Source organism: Perca flavescens, chromosome 2 (assembly GCF_004354835.1).
Source record: "Perca flavescens isolate YP-PL-M2 chromosome 2, PFLA_1.0, whole genome shotgun sequence".
Lineage (NCBI taxonomy): Eukaryota > Metazoa > Chordata > Actinopteri > Perciformes > Percidae > Perca > Perca flavescens.
In genome coordinates, this window is record NC_041332.1 from 35,494,791 (window position 1) to 35,514,885 (window position 20,095).

The window sequence follows — 20,095 nt, forward strand, 5'->3', positions numbered from 1 at the left end:
GTAACATAGGGTGAAGTCAGGTAAAGTGGGACACTTTTTGATAAATTGCATTTTAAACAACCTAAATCAGTTAGAATGTTTTAAAATTGTATGTTTTGTTTAAATAGATTGTAATGAAGGCCACTATGGTGAAATTTTCCCAATTTATGTATTTATTAACAAACTATTAATCTTTAAACACCATCTTCAGCAAACTGGAAGCAATCATGTTGAGTGGGACACTTTGTTAGGGAAAGTGGGACACTATTTTATGGTTAAAATGAACATGAGAAATACAACCCCAATTCCAATGGGACGTTGTGTAAAACGTAAATAAAACCAGAATACATGCATTGAAAATGTGTGGCACATTATGAAGCGCACAATACAACAACGGAGACCTTCAATAAATTAATACTTGGAAGGATTTTTAAAAAATGCATTTCTGGAACTAAAGCAAAAATTGTAACATTGTAAACTTCACTCTACATTCAATGAATGGGATTTTCATTAAGCCTACAACCTTTTACCACCTTTTAACAACTTCAGTGAACACATCCAAGACAGATGAAGTCATCATCATCCATTAGTCCGTTGTGCTCTCCGCAGGACTCATGCTATCACCGTTGGCAGTGGCAGCAAGCCACCCATTCCTCATTGGCCTCTGGGTCGCTTGCATCCCCATAGACCCCCTTTGCAACCAGTAGGCCTACAGGGGTCACTTCCCTGAACTGTTAGCAGGGGAGAAACGGCGGCATTTTGGGGGCGGACACCAGCAGGCTGACGCACTTTGGTTGTTTTTGGTTTCTTTTTGTCTGCTTTGGCCTGGACAAAGTTGAAGTGTTCCTGGCTTGTTAGGTGGTAGCTGGGTGGCTAAAATGTTATCTTCTTGTTCATGAAATGGCTGCACTGTGTTTGCTAGCATTAGCCCTAAAACTGTCCCACTCAACCTGAAATGCACTGTCCCACTCAACCTAACACTGTCAGGTTGAGTGGACACACTCTAAATGATTTCCTTGTATATTTACAGTAAATTACAGGCAGCACAGTTGCCAGCAAGTTACTGTAACTTTACTGTAATGCAATTTACAGTATATATATAAACAATACTGTAAAAGTACAAAACAGTATTTTACTGTATTTTTATGGTATTTTGTAATTTGATGGTATTGTACTGTAATATGCAGTTTTATTAATATTGATATATTACTGTTAATTATTACTATATTATTGATTATTACTATTATAAATAATATTATATAATAATCTCCAGCTACTAATATTGTACTACTAATAAGGTATACTTCAGAATAACAAATACAAATCAAAAGGCAATCCAAACAATGTTCTTCATTTAAAAAATAATTTTATTTAAACATTTTCCTGTCCTAGACAACATTCACATTTTTCCTGCAAGTTCAGCCCAGAGACCTGCAGCAACTTTCAGTCAAATGTGATAGTGTTGATATCCTTCAACATGTTTCCACAAAGAGCAGCAGCAGGCAGCTGCAAATGTTTCACTGCTGTCCAGCTCTCATGATGACAATTCCCTCAATAGATCCACCTGAAAAAAATAAAAAAAACGGTTACCTACAGTATTTTAATCTGAAATCATACACAAACTGTATATTATTACTATTTTGATGCACAGATGGAAGGAACTGACAGGATTCCATTATAAAGGGATTGTATTTTACTTACCATCATAATGAGGGTGGGGGTGTCTGTCTGGTCATCTGATGTGCCTCCATGTCTGCTTAGGCTGCAGTGATCTGCATCATGATAAAACATTAAACAAAGAGTTGTTATAGTGTCCCAGGACAACATGAGTAGACTATAGTGATGAATGTGGATTCATTTTGGATGTCATTATTGGTTATTAGACGATAGGTACTGATGTTTGTTACCTGACAAATATACCTTTTCTTTATAAGTTAATTATTCTGCAACGTTAAATTCGGCGATCATGTTTGACTCTGTAAAACCCCGATTTAATAAAACAGTAGTAATAAAAATGTGTAAACTGCGACGTTAAGCAGACGAACATTAATCTTACCTGGGAAACATCATTAATCACTTTACATGGAGTTAAAGTTAAAACCAAATTATGTTAAATCATGATTGCCGAAAGAGTTAGTGAATGTTTATGACTCGTAAGAAAACATAAATGATCTTTTAGAAGGAGTAGATGTTTACCGGTAAAGCTCGGCTCTGTTTAATTTAATGATAGATTAATGGACGTTTGCCTCAGACAGTGAACGAGTTGAAGATTTTATTTGCCTCGTTGTCAGTCATTTCTGTAAATTAACTAATCAAACAGACTTTTCGTAATTCACTAAGTTATTCTGATAAAATCGGCATCATGTTTCACGAAGCAGAACTCTAATTTAATGAAATAATAAGTTGTAAAAGCTCCGTACGGACATGCTAACTGGCGTTGTTTCGGGACTTCAAACAATAACGTTAGCTAGCTTTATCATCTCAGGTCCGTGTACGTTTTGATAGTTTGTTTTTTCGTTTGAACCACAAAACAAAATAACGAGAAACCAGCTGTTTTTCAACCCAGATCTTTTAAATTGAGCAATATGTTAACGGAGTCTGGAAAGTAATGGGCAGAACCCGTACTTACTAGCTAGCTAGAGTAATGTTAACGTAACGTTAACTATATTTAACGGTATTTTGTACAGAGAAAAAAAAACAATATGTTCAGAGGATAGCCACTTGCTATCCACACTAAAGTCACAAGTTTAGCTAGAAAATGACTGTGTGAGGATATCGCAACGTTAGGATGCCCAGTGCACCCCACACTATAAAAAAGAACAATGTTGTGGTAACGTTAGCTACACTTGAGCGTATAATCATGAAACATGATAAAAGTTAGCATTAAATACATAAAATAAATCAAACTTACCAACACTTCCAAACATCCTCCGCTAGCAAGGCTTCTCCTTCAGTATCTGGGGCCAGTTGATGTTCTGTCTGAGTAACTGACATCAGGAGTTGTTTTTTACAGCAATGCTGTATTATTGCCATGGCATATTACAGCCAGGTTACTATATACTGTCTATGGTTACAGCAAGCCTAAAATTCACTGTAAAATATTCCCGCTTCATCAAAATTACCCACAATGCAACATAAAATGAAGTATTTTACTGTAATGAAGAAATATGGTATTGTACTGTAGGTTTTTACAGTACTGTGCTGCTAAATCTACAGCGATTTCTATGTGAATCTAATTTTCCCAAATATTTTATACAGTTAGATGCTCATTGTTATTAATCTCTAATACACAGACAGTATAAATGCATGTAAAAGCAAACGTTTTATTGTTACATCATAAGTGACAACAACCTTATTATTCTAAAATAGATTTACACTTGCCGGGTGGCTTACCGTGAGGTCCCAGGAGTCAAGCAATTTGAAAAATAACAACGGCACCACATCCGTGATGTCACACTAATCACAACCTTTATTTCATATCCAATAGACATTCAGCTACAACACAGTAACAATTGTTGTGATTGGCTTACAAAATTAACCCTTTACAGTACCCAAAAGCTTAAGTGTCCCACTCAACCTGATGTCCCAATCTACCTGAATTCACCCTACTCATTAGGAACAAATCCTTATTTTTTTTCCTAATTGGTTCCAAAGAGATTTAAATCACATTCTTAATCTTTTCGATGAATCTGGTGATATGCTATCCTATGAACAGTTTATGAATGTACACAGTTTTCCAATTCCTTTCAGAGAATTTAATTATTTAACTTGTGCAATCCCAAATGGTTTAGTTATAAAAAATTATTTAACCTAAATTATTAACCACACGTTTTATCGCAGCCTGGATGGAATTGAAGAACGCACATAAAGTGTCACAATGAGCATATTCGACGAATTTTTCAGAGAAAGAATACAAGGGGCAATTTTGTGTCAAGATCAAAAATTGAGAACATAAATTGGAGAAAGGCTTGGCTTTTACCGTATAAGTAGGAAGTTCCCCTCAACATTTTACATAACATATACCCTACTAATCACTTTGTTGCTAGATTTACCGATATTTACTTTTCCTGTAGCCTACATTTTGTAAACAGAACATTGAAACAGTATCTCACCTTTTTTTTATTGTGAAATTTCCAAAAGATTTTGGACAGATTTGGAGTCTTACTTTTTTGAACCCACCAACTTTATCTACTCCTTTAACCTTAAAGATTTCATCTGTTTTTACAATAATTCAGGTAATGGTGCTCTTGAGTATCTAATTAATTTCGTTATTCTGTATGCAAAATTCTATATTCACAAGCAGAAATTTTCTAACTCATCTCCTAATTTTGCACCTTTTCTCATAGAATTTAAATCTCTACTTAAGTCACTTAGAACGTTGGATAATAAAAAAAGTATTACAATTGTGGAAACTGTAGAGCTTTTTTTTCTGTCTTCTTGTACTTTTTGTTTTGTTTGTAATTCAATTCAATTCAATTTTATTTATATTATCAATTCATAACAAGAGTTATCTCAAGACACTTTACAGATAGAGTAGGTCTAGACCAGAGATCTTCGAAAGGGGGTCCGGTACCCCTAGGGGTTCCTCAGAGTTACTGCAGGGGGGCTGCCAAACTATTGTTAATTTTTTTTGTGTGTGTTTTTTAAATAATTAAAATGTCTTAACATGAATCATAAATATTATTAGCAAATATAAATGAGCCTATTTGTGAAACAAATACACTGATGATAGGCTAACTGGCCTACAGGTAAGGTAGTCACTAAGATAGCCAAAAGGTATGTAAAGGCTTTAGGTCGCCCTACAAGTTATTGTAGACCCAGTTTAATATGCAACTTTATTGTATACATTATATGCAGTAGGGGGTCCCTGCTCCGTCTCTCTCTCAGTTAAGGGGTCCTTGGCTTAAAAAACGTTGAAGACCCTTGGTCTAGACCACACTCTATAATTTACCCAACAATTCCAGTAATTCCCCCAAGAGCAAGCATTCATTGCAACAGTGGCGAGGAAAAACTCCCTCTCAGGAAGAAACCTGGGACAGACCGAGCCTCTTGGTAGTAAGGCATGGATACCCGACCCGAGTCCGACGGAACCCAATGGTACCCAACGGGCCGGGCCGGGTTCGGACAGATATTTAGAAATTATGGTTGGGTTCGGGTCGGGCTCGGTCACATCAGCGTGATAAGGCATTTGTTGTAAAATGGTTCTGCAGCTCCTTTAAGAGAGCTCAGGGCGTGTGTGTGGAAAGTGGGTAGAAGAGAGATGAAGAAAGAGGAAGCAGACGTGTTGTCGGCTATGCAACCAGAGCAGAGTTGGTGGAATAAGTTTAAGTTTTGTACACAGTGTGTGCGGTGTCCGAATGCTGCACATAGCCTACAGTTAGTACTACACTTCCTGTCATTGTGGTTCTTTTGAGAAATATGAAAGCTTTTGCCTTAAGGCAGTAAGTGAGGTGCGAGTCCTCCTACTTCACTGGGTATGTCTTCATCTAGCACTGCTCTGTCTACAACGGCTGCTAGCCTGAGGCTGAGACTCATAGTCACCAGGTGTTTAAAAAGAAGCAGTCTATCTTGTCTGCTGCACGCTGAGTTGATTTTATTGCGTTTCACTGTGGTTGGTGCTGCAATAACTTCCCTATGCATAGTCAGCACACTGATGCTGGCCAACACAACACTGGGACACACATTGAGAGCAAGAGAGAGACCCAAAATGACCTGATGACTGGCGTAGAGCCTGTTTTAGGAAACAGGCAGGAATAGGCTTGTATGCAAATGCTGAAGATGATTTTTCACAATGTCCAAATGCAAAAGAGTTGCATATTGTAGTTGTTATGCACAGCCTGTGGGTTAGCATGCCTACAGCAGGTTATGCATGTATGTCGCTTATGCTGACTTTACACCAAACAACTTTTCAAGCGATTCCACTGTTGCAGACAAATTTCCAATATTGGAATGAAATCACAGGAGTCTTGCTAGAGTTGGACACGCTCCCATTGTTTCAATTGTTTGGTGTAAGGTGGTCATAAAACTTTTGTTTTAAGTTTTTAAGTTTCAAGTCTTGGTAGTTTTTAAGTTTCAAGTCTTATTAGTCTGTAACTAAAAACTCTGTGAGATTATGACAGATTGTCTTTAGATGTGAGATGATTGTCTTTAGATGTGAGAAAGTGTCTGACTTCCTCTTTTCAAAGTCTTTTCAGAGTCTTCTAGTGTATGGTAAGCATTGACTCAAAATCTTGTATTTACCTAAATTCATTTATCCAAATATGCATTCTGGCCTGTGAATCAGCCTTGTTTAAGCAATCAATGTTAAACCTAGAACGCTAACAAACATTCCAACATGGACACAGGGTCAAATTCCATATCACATTTTTCCTGTGGCTCTGTGTGCTCAGCACTACAACTCTACAACTCTACAGTCTGGGACCAACAAAAAATGAAGAGCCATTGTAAGTAATTCGCATTCATTTGTGCTGTTCCAATCTGGGACTAGGCAACTATAAACTTGTCCAAGTGTGACAGAATATACTGTGGTTGTAATCAGTGGTGGAAGTATTCAGATCTTCTACTTAAGTAAAAGTACTAATACCACACAGTAAAAATTGTGTAACATTGAAAATGTTACTTAAGTGAAATTATGCAATTATCATTAGGTAAATGTTCTTAAAGTATCAAAAGTAAAAGTAATCACTGCAAAAAACTCCTCCCATTTTAGAAACTGGAAACAATCCAAACAGTTCTTTGTTTAATGGTCTAATCATTTTAGCTGGAGTTGTAGGCCTGTAAATTGTTGGGTAGTTTAGTTTATAATAAAACATCATTTTTATGAACTACATGTGTTTTGTGTGCAAATTTGTAAAGTAAATAGTAACTAAAACTCTCAGGTTAATGTAGTGGAGTAAAAAGTACAATATTTCTCTCTGAAAAGTAGCGGAATAGAAGTAGAAAGTGGCATGAAAAGGAAATACTTAAGTCAAGTACAAGTACCTCAAATTTGTACTTAAGTACAGCACTTGAGTAAATGTAGTTACAATCCCCCCCACTGGTTGTAATAAATCCTTGTATACTAGTTGTCTACATTGTTGCAGCTTATGATACAGCACTAACTTCTTCAGTGGAAGCAGACACGTTCACCCTTTTTTAAAATGTAGATTAAACTGAAAACAATGATCAAAGTGAAGCATGTACAGTTGATATGCAGCACATATGCACGACAAATTAAAGGGAAATTAAAGGGAACACCAACATAAAGTGTCCTGGTGGTGTGTTGGTTCACCACAAGCCTCCAGAAAAGCTTAAATGCTCCTCGTCATAGATTGTACAAGTCTCTGAAACTCTACTGGAGGGATGAACAGCATTCTTCCTAAAGATTTCCCCTCGTTTGGTGTTTTGATGATGGTGGTGGAGAGCTGCAAAATCTCCCATGGGTGTTCAGTTGGCTTGACTGGTGACTGTGAAGGCCACAGCATAGGATTCACATCATTTTCATATTCAAAAAAAACATTCAGTGAGCACTATGTGAGCACTTGTGCCCTGTATTATTTAGGTTTTTCCTTTAATTAGTGCAGTGCCCGTTGAAAATGTTCCTGTTTGGAACGGGCCAATTGCTTGGCCTGTGGTATTGCTGCTTGTAGAATTCTTCAAAACCAAATTGTACCCCAAAATTACTTACAGAAGGACCCCAAACCACTTAATATGCAACTCCACTGTATACCCTACTACTGACTCACAGCGTAGGCTACTTCTACATCAGAGGAAGACATTGTACTACTATATATACCTAACAGAGAACATTGCAGATTCAGAATTTAATCACAAAATATCACAATGAAAATGTGGAGTAATCAGACATTAGCCTCCTACCCACCTGGCCTGTTATGAGAGCTAATCAGCACCTATCTGTGTTCATCAACCACCAGAACTGGACCGTGTGTGCGCGAGAGAGAGACGTTGTGTGGCGTATGATTGTTAACGAATTTAACACTTCAGCAGAGGACGTGTTCATTTCCATACAGGTTTAGTGGCTTGATGGTTAACGGTGAAGTAGGGGATTTGATTCGCGGGGGTATTTTGGCGACGGTAATGTTATTAGTGTTGTTAGTTAGCAGTAGACTTAATTAACCCGACCCGGGGTTACTCTGATGAATACTGATGTGTCTGCCCAGTTCAACTCTGACATCATACAAATTGTCCATTTATTTATGTTAATATTATAATATATATATATATATGTATATATATATATATATATATATATATATATATATATATATATATATATATATAACAGACCTGTTACTTTGCCCTGTCTTTTTCACTAAATCAATCTCAAGTGTTGATCTAACCCTGCTGTTTAATTCTAAGTTTCTCCTCATAAGGAAGTCTTTCAAATGGCTTCGCCAAAATCACAATATTAGCATTGTCTGCCATCGTGTGCAGTTTGCTAGCTGGCTAGTTCACCCCTACAACACTAGCCTAGCCTACTGTATGAATGAATGAACAAACATCTAACAAAACAATATTAAACTCGAAGGAGGAAATGTGGGAATTAGGTTAAACTGAAACAAGGAATGTGGTGTATAATTGTATGAAATGTATGATGAAAATTGGCTAGCAATTTCGCCAGGCAAATACCAAGAAACAGGTTGCAGCAGTTCGTCTTTCAACTAGACTTGTAAAATCCGCGATGGGACTGAGCTGAGCTCTGAAGTTGAACAGCTTCGGCGACTTTTTATAGTACAAAATCGCTGTCAATCAAAAGGAGATACAGTCCTTCGACAGACCCTCCAATCATCACGCAGAAGCCCAGAGTCCAGGCCAGCCCACTGCTCCATTGACCCCCAGAGACGCTGTGCGTCCGTGGGCGGGACATAATCGCAGCATTTATCCAATGACCATCTACCTTGAAGCACTGAAAAAAACTGCTCAAAGCAGCCCCATTGAAGTCAACGGACGCTAGGCTTCAACGGGGAAAGGCACTGAGACGCTACGGGAATGTATGAGAAGGAAATCGAGTCAGCCAGTTCTGAACCAACTCATCTTCGAGATGAACGTATTCTAACGCATTTTAGTCAATAAAATGTTAACACAATAGTACATATTTGACCATTTAAATTTTAGACATTTTAGGGGAAGCTGAGCTTCCCTTGCATTCTTAAAGAAATCGCCACTGATTTAACGATATCTTTTGCATTTCTAATCCAAACGTCAAACTTGGCACTGCTCTTACTCGTGCCCGTAGCAAGACACCTGTCAAGTTTGAAAACCATCGGACTAACGGTTCGAGAGATATGCAAATAACACATAGACAGACAGACAGACAGATAGACAGACAGACATACAGACAGACAGACAGACGGACAGACGTTCCTGCAATTTATAGATAGACAGAAAAAATAGTTTTACATAAAAGCGGAATTTGGTGGACGGGTTGCTGAGAAACTGATCTGTTGAATGTAGTCTCCATACATAGATATGTCTTTAAATTCTCTTTTTGTGGCTTCTGTTCTTTTTTTAATCATGCTTATGAGGTTTAATAATAACAACAACTTAATAACTTTATGATAACAAACCCCCTTGCTGGTTTTGTAGCTGCCACTCAGACAGGAAATCTGTCACAGTGTAAGATCTGCTTTGGTGATAATTCTCTTCTGGAAACAGAGTGAGAGGAGAGATGCATTTCTATTATCACACTTTCAAATTCTATATATATTATTTATGTAAGAGAAAACTTGCAAGCGAGCACAGAAGTTTGAACAGCTGAAAATAATGAACAAATTCTAGAAATAAATAGGTAAAAGTAAATGAGTAACTGATAATAAAGTTAGCAAAAAGTATGGTCGAAACACTCAGCTTCACTCCAAATATAGCAGTACTATTGCTGACCAAACCAACCTTAATATGGACTATTCAATTGTATGAAAAAATGAACAATACACACACTTTTATATAATAAATAGTGTTATACATTTGGAACATACATCATAATCAGAATGGAGTTAATTGCCACAGTTAATTAGTTAATTCACCCTATGTGGAATTTGCCTGGGTGAAAGGTGCAGACATACACAAACAAACATTTTAAACATTAATAAGAATAAACAATAAATACAGAAACAAATATATACAAAATAGCTGTTTAAGTAATTGGGAATCAATGGAGGGGTACTCAACGTGAGTTAATTCATTCTGACAGAGCTATAGGGGTACCTCAGACCTGATTTCTGAATCACACTGTTATTGTGAGACCAGAAAGCAGTTTGAGTCATTTCACTTCATTATCTGATTTCAGTTTCCGCTGATACACGTTTCCTCCATCACCAGGTTACAGAATGTCTCCGCCCTCACATAAAGCAGCACACTCCATCCCACCTCACACTCTGACTCGGCTGGCACGGGAGTGGCTGGCAGAGGACACACCAAACTTTGACCTGGCAGGAATGTGTGTGGGCTCACTGGAGGTTGAGGCGAGGTTGCTGTGTAAAACACCACACAGCGTCCTGGCAGGGAGCCCCTTTTTCACAGCAGTGTTCACTGAGGTCGGCTGCACCGTGGACTGGATTTACCAGGAGGGAGCTGAGATTGGTGGGCATTACGCACTGTCTTTCAAAGCACCAATACAGTATATCACATTAGAGAAGTTTATAAACCCTAGAGGTGAAAATTAGTTTGTTCGCCGCCCAAGCACAGACATATATACTATCACTACAGTACTAACACTAAATCACACTTGCATATTGCCCCTGCTGCTGAGTTGCATTGTGGGAATTGCACCAGTGTGTTGACTAAAAAGTATAGTTTATTGACATGCTTTTATTAAGAATAGTGAAATATATTTGACTCTATTATTTTTTTTTTTGGTCATTTTTGTCACTTTCTCTACCATTTTTGACGTGATTTTTGTTGACATAAAGCTCTACAAAAAAAAAGTAATTGCAGTTTGAAAAACACTTTCCTGTCTTCTTGGGTTTGGCACACAACTAGATTACATTTATTGTGAACTTAAATTGATATGCAGGCCGGATCAAAACCTGAGAGGGGCCTTGAGTTTGACACGTCTTTTGGAACTCTCTAAACTGTCTGAACTCTCTAAACTCTCTAAAATACACTAATGTCTTTATCTCACCTCCACAGGCCCAGATGCCATCACACTGACTGCTGTGGTGAGAGGCCCAGCAAGGTGCCTCCTCCTCGGGGAAAGGCCGGCTCTTAACTGCCTGGCCCGAGCCTCGGGGATCGCCACCCGCTGTTCTCAGCTCCAGGCAATGGCAACAACAGGAGGATGGCATGGCGAAGTGGCTGGCACACGCAAGACCACCCCAGGCTTCCGTCTGGTGGAAAAGTACGCAATGCTGGTTGGCGGTGTGTCCATGCACAGGCAAGACCTGAGTGGAATGGTGATGCTGAAGGACAACCATGTCTGGGCTTCAGGAAGTATCACACAGGTAGGCAGCTGCACCACAGGTCCAGTTAAAGGTCCAGTTAAAAGGCTACAACACCACTAACCTCTCCAAGTTAAGACGTTTAAGCAGTGTTAAAGAGAAAACAAAAAAGGCCATAATTATTTTTATTTTGAATTTAAAAAACAAAATACATAAATGCAACATTTACTGAACACATTAGGTAGATATAAATGCCACTCTTTTTATAGCATTTCAATATTTTACTTTTAAAATGACCTATTTAAATGAATGCAATGTTTCAATTCCCCACCTTTAAAGTGCAATTTCAAAAACTTGGTTTAGTAGTTTTAGAGTTCACAAATCTAAATGGATGTTCAAAAGAGTCAACAGCTCTGCTAGCAGTTTTTTGAGGCTGTAGCCTACTAGGAAAAGTGTTGGTTTGAGGTTAATGCTAATGTCAACATGCTAACATGCTGTTGTTTAGCAGATATAACATTATGCATGTTCACCATCTTAGTTTAGCATGTTAGCATGCTAAGATTTGGCAATTAGCATGAAGCTAAGGTTTATGGGGATGTCATTTGAAAGTTCTGGACAAACTGAAACTTTTGAACTAATGGTGCTGTCAAGACCAAAGTCATTGGTTTCATCCTCTGGGGACCATGAAAGTCTGTACCTACATTAAAATCCATCCCACTCACTGACCCAAAGACATCAGACAGTGCCATACCTAAAGCCATGCCACTAGCATGGCTAGTAAAAACTACATTCAAGTTGCTCACATTTAGTGGTCAAATGTGGATCTAAAATCTAAAAATTGTATTCAGAAGAGGATAAATTCTCTGTATATTCAGTTGCTCCTAAAATGAAACCCTTTCTTTACTTCTATATCTATATTCTATAGATTTTCAAATGTAACTAAAACTAGATGCATATGTTTAAAATATTTGACTTTGAAGACCATCTCTCTGAATGTACAGTATGTCATTTCAATTCCCTTCTTTTAAAAGCTGTGCAATTGTAGGGTTCACAAATTCGGATTATATTTGTTTGTACAATAAAAAAAACAATATATTCAAGGTGCTCAAATGTACACAGCCAGCATAAAGTAACTAGCGTCACACAGTAAAAACATTAATACTGGTATGCCTTCATAAAATAATGACATGTTGCAAGTAAATATTATTTTGATCAAACCAATCTATCAAAATAATAAATACTGTCAGTCGGAGAGTCTAACATTAAACTTTTAACGAAATACTACTGTAGTAGTCTTCCTCTTTAAAGTGTATTTATGTCATGAATAATCTTGTGGGTTATGTGTCGCAATCTACTTTTTTTTCATGAAGTTTGGTTTCTGTCCATACAGGGTTAGTAAAATAAAACTGTTAATATATATATATATATATGTATTAACAGTTTTATTTTATATGTATATATATATATATATATATATATATATATACACAGCGGGGAAAATAAGTATAATTTTTTCCCAGTAAATATATTTCCGATGGGGCTATTGGAATGAAATGTTCACCAGATGTCCGTAACAACCCAAGTAATCCACACATACAAAGAAATCAAAACATGTATGTCCATGACAAAAGTTATGTGTAATAAAGTGGAATAATAATAGGAATAAATATTGAACACATGAAGAAAAAGGGGTGTAAAAAGGCATGGGAAGCTAATAAACCAGCTGAAATCTGTCAGTATTTAGAAAGCAATCCTGTCCCCTATTAGTACATAGTAATATCAACTGGATTAGTCCTAATTGATGACCTATAAAAAGGTTTCTCATTACCAAAGTGTCACTCAAGAAGCATTTCATGATGAGTAAAAGCAAAGAGCTGTCCCAAGACCTTCGCAAACTTATTGTAGAAAAACATACAGATAGCACTGGTTACAGATAAATATCTAAACTTCTGAAAGTTCCAGTGAGCACTGTTGGAGGAAAGAACATCATTTCACCATTAACCGGCCACGACCAGGTGCTCCTCGCAAGATTTCTTTTTTTTTAAGATCAATTTTTAATTTATTTTTCTGTATAACAGAACAGACAAACACACTTGAACAAGAACAACCACCCTCTCTGAGCAGTAATTGACAAGACTCACAGGGAGACTTTACCTTTTTTAAACAGAACAGCTGACAGGTTTATTACACAATCACAGTGAAACACACCTTACATTAGAAAATACCCCAAAATAAAATAGAGCTCTTTCATTTAAAAAAATCAGGAAAACAAAATAAATAGTCCTTGGCAAAATAGAAAGTCACTCTACCCAGGTAGTAAACCAAAAATCTTCAAATTTCCTTATCTGGAATCCATGGAATCCAATATCCGAGATCTGGATACGAATCAGTTCAGTCACTCCGCAGAAGAGAATCCGACACAGCTGGCCGCACAGCTGGCCACACTGCGTCCAACGTTCCTTCTGTGGAATATCACTCACTGGGACAGGCTCACCATCGAAGTCGGTATGGTTTGGAACCAAACTAAATCCAGAACAAAAACCAATTGGAGGTTTTGGCAGGAAAACAGGTGTAATTTAGAGTCGTCATTAAGTAACAAAACAATCAGGTCAGTAAGAATTCGACATCCTATCACATCAGATATTATTGATGTTGTTTTATTCCAGAACTCATGCACCTGTTCACACTCCCAGACCATGTGCAGGAAAGTTTGTTCAGGTTGACAGAATGTGTAATAGGCAGTAAGAATACCTTTAGAGACGTATCTCTTCTGAGGTGTCCAATATGTCCTATGGCATATGTTGAAGTGGATCTGCTGGTGATTTGGGTTCTTGGAACAGTGGGAAATGTTGTCCCAAACTGTCTCCCAATTAATTACGTTCCCCTCCAAGTTCAGCTCTTGCTCCCATTTATTTACTATTGGGAGTTCTCCTACGGATACTTGCATCAATTTAGCATAAATCCTGGACACTAATCCTCTCACAGGAAAATAAACAAGCCATTTAATGATTGGGTGAGTCTTGAGACTGTTTTCCCATGATACTCACGTCACCTTCTCGGCTCGCCTCAGCTCGCTTGGAACCTCGACTGAGGAGGTACTAAAAAAAGTACCCATTAGCAGGTACCAGGTACTTTTTTTCGTAATGGAAAACCAAAAAAGGTGAGTAGAGTCGAGGCGAGGCGAGTAGGTACCATGTAATGGAAAAGCGCCATATGTGGGAAAGTAAGAGTAGTAATATAGATTATAAGATAAGTGTTTATCGTGTTCTTAGGCTGTGTAAAGTAAGCAGTCCATGTTCGTCATGCTTTCAGCCTCATCAAACATCCCTCCAATGTCAGTTTGCTAAACTTACATGCAGAGTCCTCGGTTAAACTTGCACAGTTTTCCAGATACGCCAATCCACAGTCCTCGGGTCCGCCCATTCTGCACTCCTATAAATCCCTGGTGCCGTTGGACAGTGAGAGCGCTGTAGTCAGGCTTAAAGCGCAGCGTTGGGTTGGAATCACAAATCAGACCTTCCTGTTGTACTTTCCTCGTCCCTTGAATAATTGCTTGGCAGTCCTGATATCTTAGACACCTGAGAATCAGCGTGCGTGTTGCTGTCCCCTTGCCGTAGATTCTGTGTGCTCTGTCAATTTCGATGGTAGCCCTGTTCTGTAAGGCTGGAATCCACTTTGGCAACTGTTTTTGCAAAAATCCAATTGGGTTGTCTTTTTCACTACCCTCTTTCAGCCCAATGACTCAGATGTTATTTCTTCTCGATCTATCTTCCAGTTCAGCCAACTGCAGCGGGGTCTGCTTTTTCGCTCCTGTAGGCATTCCGCTAAGTTACTGTGGTGAGAAATCAAAGGATTGGGGCAGAATAAAAAAGAATAGACCTGGTTTTCAACAACAATACGGAGATGGGGCGGAGAGCTCTAGCTTCTAGCAGCCATGCAGTTTGTCGATCTCCCTCCTCGCAAGATTTCTGACAGAGGAGTCCATAGAAGACTTAGAAGAGTTGTCGAAGAACCAATGACCACTCGCAGAGAGCTTCAGAAAGACCTGGAAGAAGCAGGTACAGTTGTTTCAAAGAAAACAATTAGTAATGCACTCAACCGCCATGGCCTCTATGCACACACACCACGCAACACACCACTGCTCAAGAAAAGGTATGTGGAAGCTTGCTTAAAGTTTGCTGCACAACATCTGGACAAGCCAATGACATACTGGGAGAATATAATCTGATCAGATGAGACCAAAATTGAACTCTTTGGCTGTCATAGCATACACCATGTTTGGAGGAGAAATGGCACTGCACTTCACCCTAAAAACACCATACCAACAGTGAAGTTTGGAGGTGGGAACATCATGGTGTGGGGCTGTTTTTCAGCATCTGGCACTGGCAGATATCATATAGGAAGGATGAATGGAGAAATGTACCGTGACATTCTTGATAAGAATCTGCTGCCATCCACTAGGATGCTGAAGATGAAACAAGGGTGGACATTTCAGCAAGACAAGGATCCCAAACACACAGCCAAGGAAACTCTCAACTGGTTTCAGAGAAAGAAAATCCAGCTGTTAGAATGGCCCAGTCAATCAGCCGCCTTGAATCCAATTAAAAACCTCTGGAAAGAACTGAAGATCAGAGTTCATAGAAGATGCCCCGGAACCTTCAAGATTTGAAGACAGTTTGTGTGGAAGAATGGGCAAAAATCACATGTGTGTGACTAGTTTCTTCATACAGTAGGCATCTTGAAGCCGTCATTACCAACAAAGGCTTTTCTACTAAGTATTAAATAAATTTCAGCAAGTGTGTTCAATACTTTTTCCCTGTGTCTTTTCACTTTATTACACACAACTTCATTTATGGACTTATTTGTTTTGATATCTTTGTATATACAGTGGGGGAAATAAGTATTTGACCCCTTGCTGATTTTGCAGGTTTGCCCACTTACAAAGAATGCAAAAATCTACAATTTTAATCATATGTACATTCTAACAGTGAAAGACAGAATCCCAAAGAAAATTCCAGAAAATCTCATCATATGAATTTATTAAAATTGATAACCATCTGATGAGGAAAAACAAGTATTTGACCCCCTGGACAAACAGCAAGTATTCTGGCTCCTACAAGCCAGTTAGTCTTTCTTTAAGACACAGCCCCAATCCAAACCAATTGTCTACATCAAATACACCTGCCTCACCTCGTTACCTGTATAAAAGACACTTGTCAACACCCAAACAACCAGCATCCAAGATCACCACCATGGGCAAGACCAAAGAGCTTTCTACGGACATCAGGGACAAGATTGTTGATCTGCACAAGGCTGGGATGGGCTACAAGAGAATCGGAAAGCAACTTGGAGAGAAAAGATCAACTGTCGGTGCAGTTATCAGGAAATGGAAGAAGCACCACACCACCGCCAACCTCCTCGGTCTGGGCCTCCACACAAGATCTTGCCTCGTGAGGTGTCCCTGATCATGCGAACGGTGAGGAATCATCCCAAAACCACAAGGGGGAACTGATGAATCAACTGAAGGCAGCTGGGACCACAGTTACAAAAAGAAACGGTTGGTAACACACTACGCCGTCATGGATTGAAATCCTGCAGCGCACGCAAGGTCCCCCTGCTCAAGAAGAAACATGTACAGGCCCGCATGAAGTTCGCCATTCACCACCTGGACGACTCAGAAGAGGCCTGGAAGAAGGTGATGTGGTCAGATGAGACCAAAATAGAACTTTTTGGCCTCAACTCAACTCGTCGTGTTTGGAGGGCAAAGAACACCGAGTACAACCCAAAGAACACCATCCCCACCGTCAAGCACGGTGGTGGCAACATCATGCTTTGGGGGTGCTTTTCAGCCAAGGGGACGGGACAACTCCATCGTATTGAGGGGAGGATGGACGGGGCCATGTATCGTGGAATTCTGGACCGACATCTCCTTCCCTCAGTGAGAGAGCTGAAGATGGGTCGAGGATTTCAGCACGACAACGACCCTAAGCACACCGCCAAAGCAACAAAAGAGTGGCTGAAGAAGAAGCACATCAAGGTTCTGGAGTGGCCTAGCCAGTCTCCAGACCTGAATCCGATTGAAAATCTTTGGAGGGAGCTTAAAATTCGAGTTGCCAGGCGACAACCTCGGAACCTGAATGATTTGGAGGCTGTCTGCAGGGAGGAGTGGGCCAACATCCCTGCCGAAATGTGCACAAACCTTGTCACCAACTATAAAAACCGTTTGACATCTGTGCTGGCCAATAATGGCTTTTCTACAAAATATTAACATGCTGTTTGTCCAGGGGGTCAAATACTTGTTTTTCCTCATCAGATGGTTATCAATTTTAATAAATTCATATGATGTGATTTTCTGGAATTTTCTTTGGGATCCTGTCTTTCACTGTTAGAATGTACATATGATTAAAATTGTAGATTTTTGCATTCTTTGTAAGTGGGCAAACCTGCAAAATCAGCAAGGGGTCAAATACTTATTTCCCCCACTGTATATATCATATGAGTGTTAGTCAACAGAGAATTTCTTTAGTCGAGACAGCCCTAATCTTTTTTTTTTTACGCACTGGTATTGGGTTGGTACTTGGTATATATCAGCCAATTAGCAAGTTTAGGTATTGGAATAGGTATAAGGAAGAAAAAAATGGTATTGGAACATGGAAGAAAACCTGTTTGTTCCCTAGGCTGTGAAAGCTGCCCGGTCAGTGTGTGGCTTCAGCAGTAAGATTGAGGTGGAGTGCCGCTCTGCAGAGGAGGGCAGAGAGGCGGCTGCCGCTGGAGCAGACATTGTTATGCTGGACAACTTTCAACCTCAGGTAAAGAATAATTTTTAATGCCAGGTTTCCACTCACTCACTTAAATACATGAACTAATACACCCCCTCCTCCCTGTCTCTCACTATAGGAGCTCCATGTTGCAGCTAATGCACTGAAGGAGGAGTTCCCATCACTACTGATCGAGGCCAGTGGAGGAGTGGCTCTAGAGAACTTAGCTATGTATCTCTCTCCACATGTAGACATCATTTCTCTGGGCTGCATAACACAGGGCTGCCCAGTGGTGGACTTTTCTCTCAAGGTTCAAAAGCCTGTTGTTCACTCAAGCCTCGAAGAATGATGATCTTTGTGTCTCTATAGCTGTCTTTATGTCATATGTTGATGTATTAGTCTATGTATATTGCCATGTGCATAAAACAGACTGTGAAAACAAATTTCGCCCACGGGAAAATTAATATCTACTGTATCTATCTATATATCTATCTATTTATCTATCTATCAGACACAGGTATAGAGTGCTTATTGAATGAGAAAATTATGTGAGATTTTGTTCTGATGAACAGAGGAGATTTTTAGCGTGTACTAAAAACACTACTTTATTGTACTGCAATTACAATGTTCCACTGTTTCTAAAGATTGAGAAGTAAGTGACATCCCGTTTTCTCACTGTGTCATCAGTCAGGTGATAGAATAAAAGCAGAAATGAAAAAAGGAAACAAGACTGTCCTTGCTTCTCGGCCAGAGCCATGTAGGCCCAATGACAATTTCGTATAGTTACTGAAAAACAAATTCTGAAAAAACGAATCAGCAGAAATATTGCAGACATACAGAATAAAAGGACAATTGATATTTTTCTTCTCAACTTAGCGCCGCCCAAGACGATTGTGATTGGTTTAGAGAAATGCAAACAACCCAGAGCGTTATTTTCCTCCTATCCTAGAATGTATCTGTGTTGTAGCCATGGGCTATAAAAAATAATGGACAAAGGTTCCTTTCCTAAAAAAGTGAAGCCAATGCGGAAGTTCCTTAAACCTGCATTCTATCTAATTTCCAGTAGGGGGCAACTCCACTGGTTGTAAAAAGAAGTCAGCTTCTATAGAAGTGTATGAAGAATAGTTGCCCTTTAAACTTTGACCCTCTCACTGTGTGTTTTCACTAAAACCAAGCTAACTAGCTACCGCTAGCGTTAGCTGGTAACTTAAGGGAAAGTTTGCTGTTTTTTTGTGTACTGCTGTACATGCAGATGTGCCAGATGTGAAGTGATTCCCTCCAGGGGGTCCTGAGATATCGTGTTCACAAGAATGGGAGTTTTGGTCATTTCGGACGTCATTTTACAGCTGCATTATTCTAATTAACCACACACTAGCATAGGCGGAGTTTGACATTCGAGCCAGGGGGCAAAAAAAAAAAAAAAAAAACTCATTTTAGCAACTGAGACCTGGGGAACACAGCACGATCACATATGGACAAAAACAAACATGCTAAATAAACTTTAATAAATTTTTTTAAGCAGATTTGAATTTACATTGTAACAATTTAAAACCTCAAGCTTAATTTAGTTAAAAAAAGAAGTCCATAACGCATAGAATTCTTGAGCGACAGGGCAGGCACAGACACAGCCGCTCTGCTGCTGCGCAGGCTGCACGCTTCTCTGTTCACAACGCTGCCTGTTCTGCTTAACGTGAAAAAGCTTAACGTGGTTTAATGTACCTCAACAACGATCACCAAATGTATCATGGCCATATCTTGAAATGAACACTTATGCCTGTCAAAAGAACTTGACAGGCTATGGCGAGGAAAAAGCTTGTACCTAAACAATGATTACCAAATTTCTCTCATTGCTCCTCATAACCACTGAAAACTGTCAAAAAAATATAACCAGAAATGTGGTGATGATTGATCGTTGTTTAGGTATATTAAACCACATTAAGCTTTTTCATGTCCATGAGAACCGTTGGGAGTCAACCAACAGCT

General features: G+C 39.0%; 1 protein-coding gene and 1 long non-coding RNA gene across 2 annotated transcripts; one reads left to right on the forward strand and one right to left on the reverse strand.

The window, feature by feature from the left end:
* Positions 1–1,375: 1,375 nt before the first annotated feature.
* Positions 1,376–3,204, reverse strand: LOC114547372 (uncharacterized). Its single transcript, XR_003691147.1, has 3 exons — positions 2,891–3,204; positions 1,681–1,751; positions 1,376–1,543 (listed from the first exon to the last, which is right to left on the reverse strand). It is a non-coding gene; the product is annotated as an uncharacterized LOC114547372 (long non-coding RNA).
* A 7,098-nt stretch (positions 3,205–10,302) lies between these two features.
* Positions 10,303–18,461, forward strand: LOC114563033 (nicotinate-nucleotide pyrophosphorylase [carboxylating]). The gene is made up of 4 exons (XM_028589799.1): positions 10,303–10,557; positions 11,113–11,417; positions 18,032–18,163; positions 18,252–18,461. The coding sequence occupies exons 1-4, from the start codon at positions 10,305–10,307 to the stop codon at positions 18,459–18,461; spliced, it is 900 nt and encodes a 299-aa protein (XP_028445600.1). The 5' UTR covers positions 10,303–10,304.
* Positions 18,462–20,095: the final 1,634 nt, after the last annotated feature.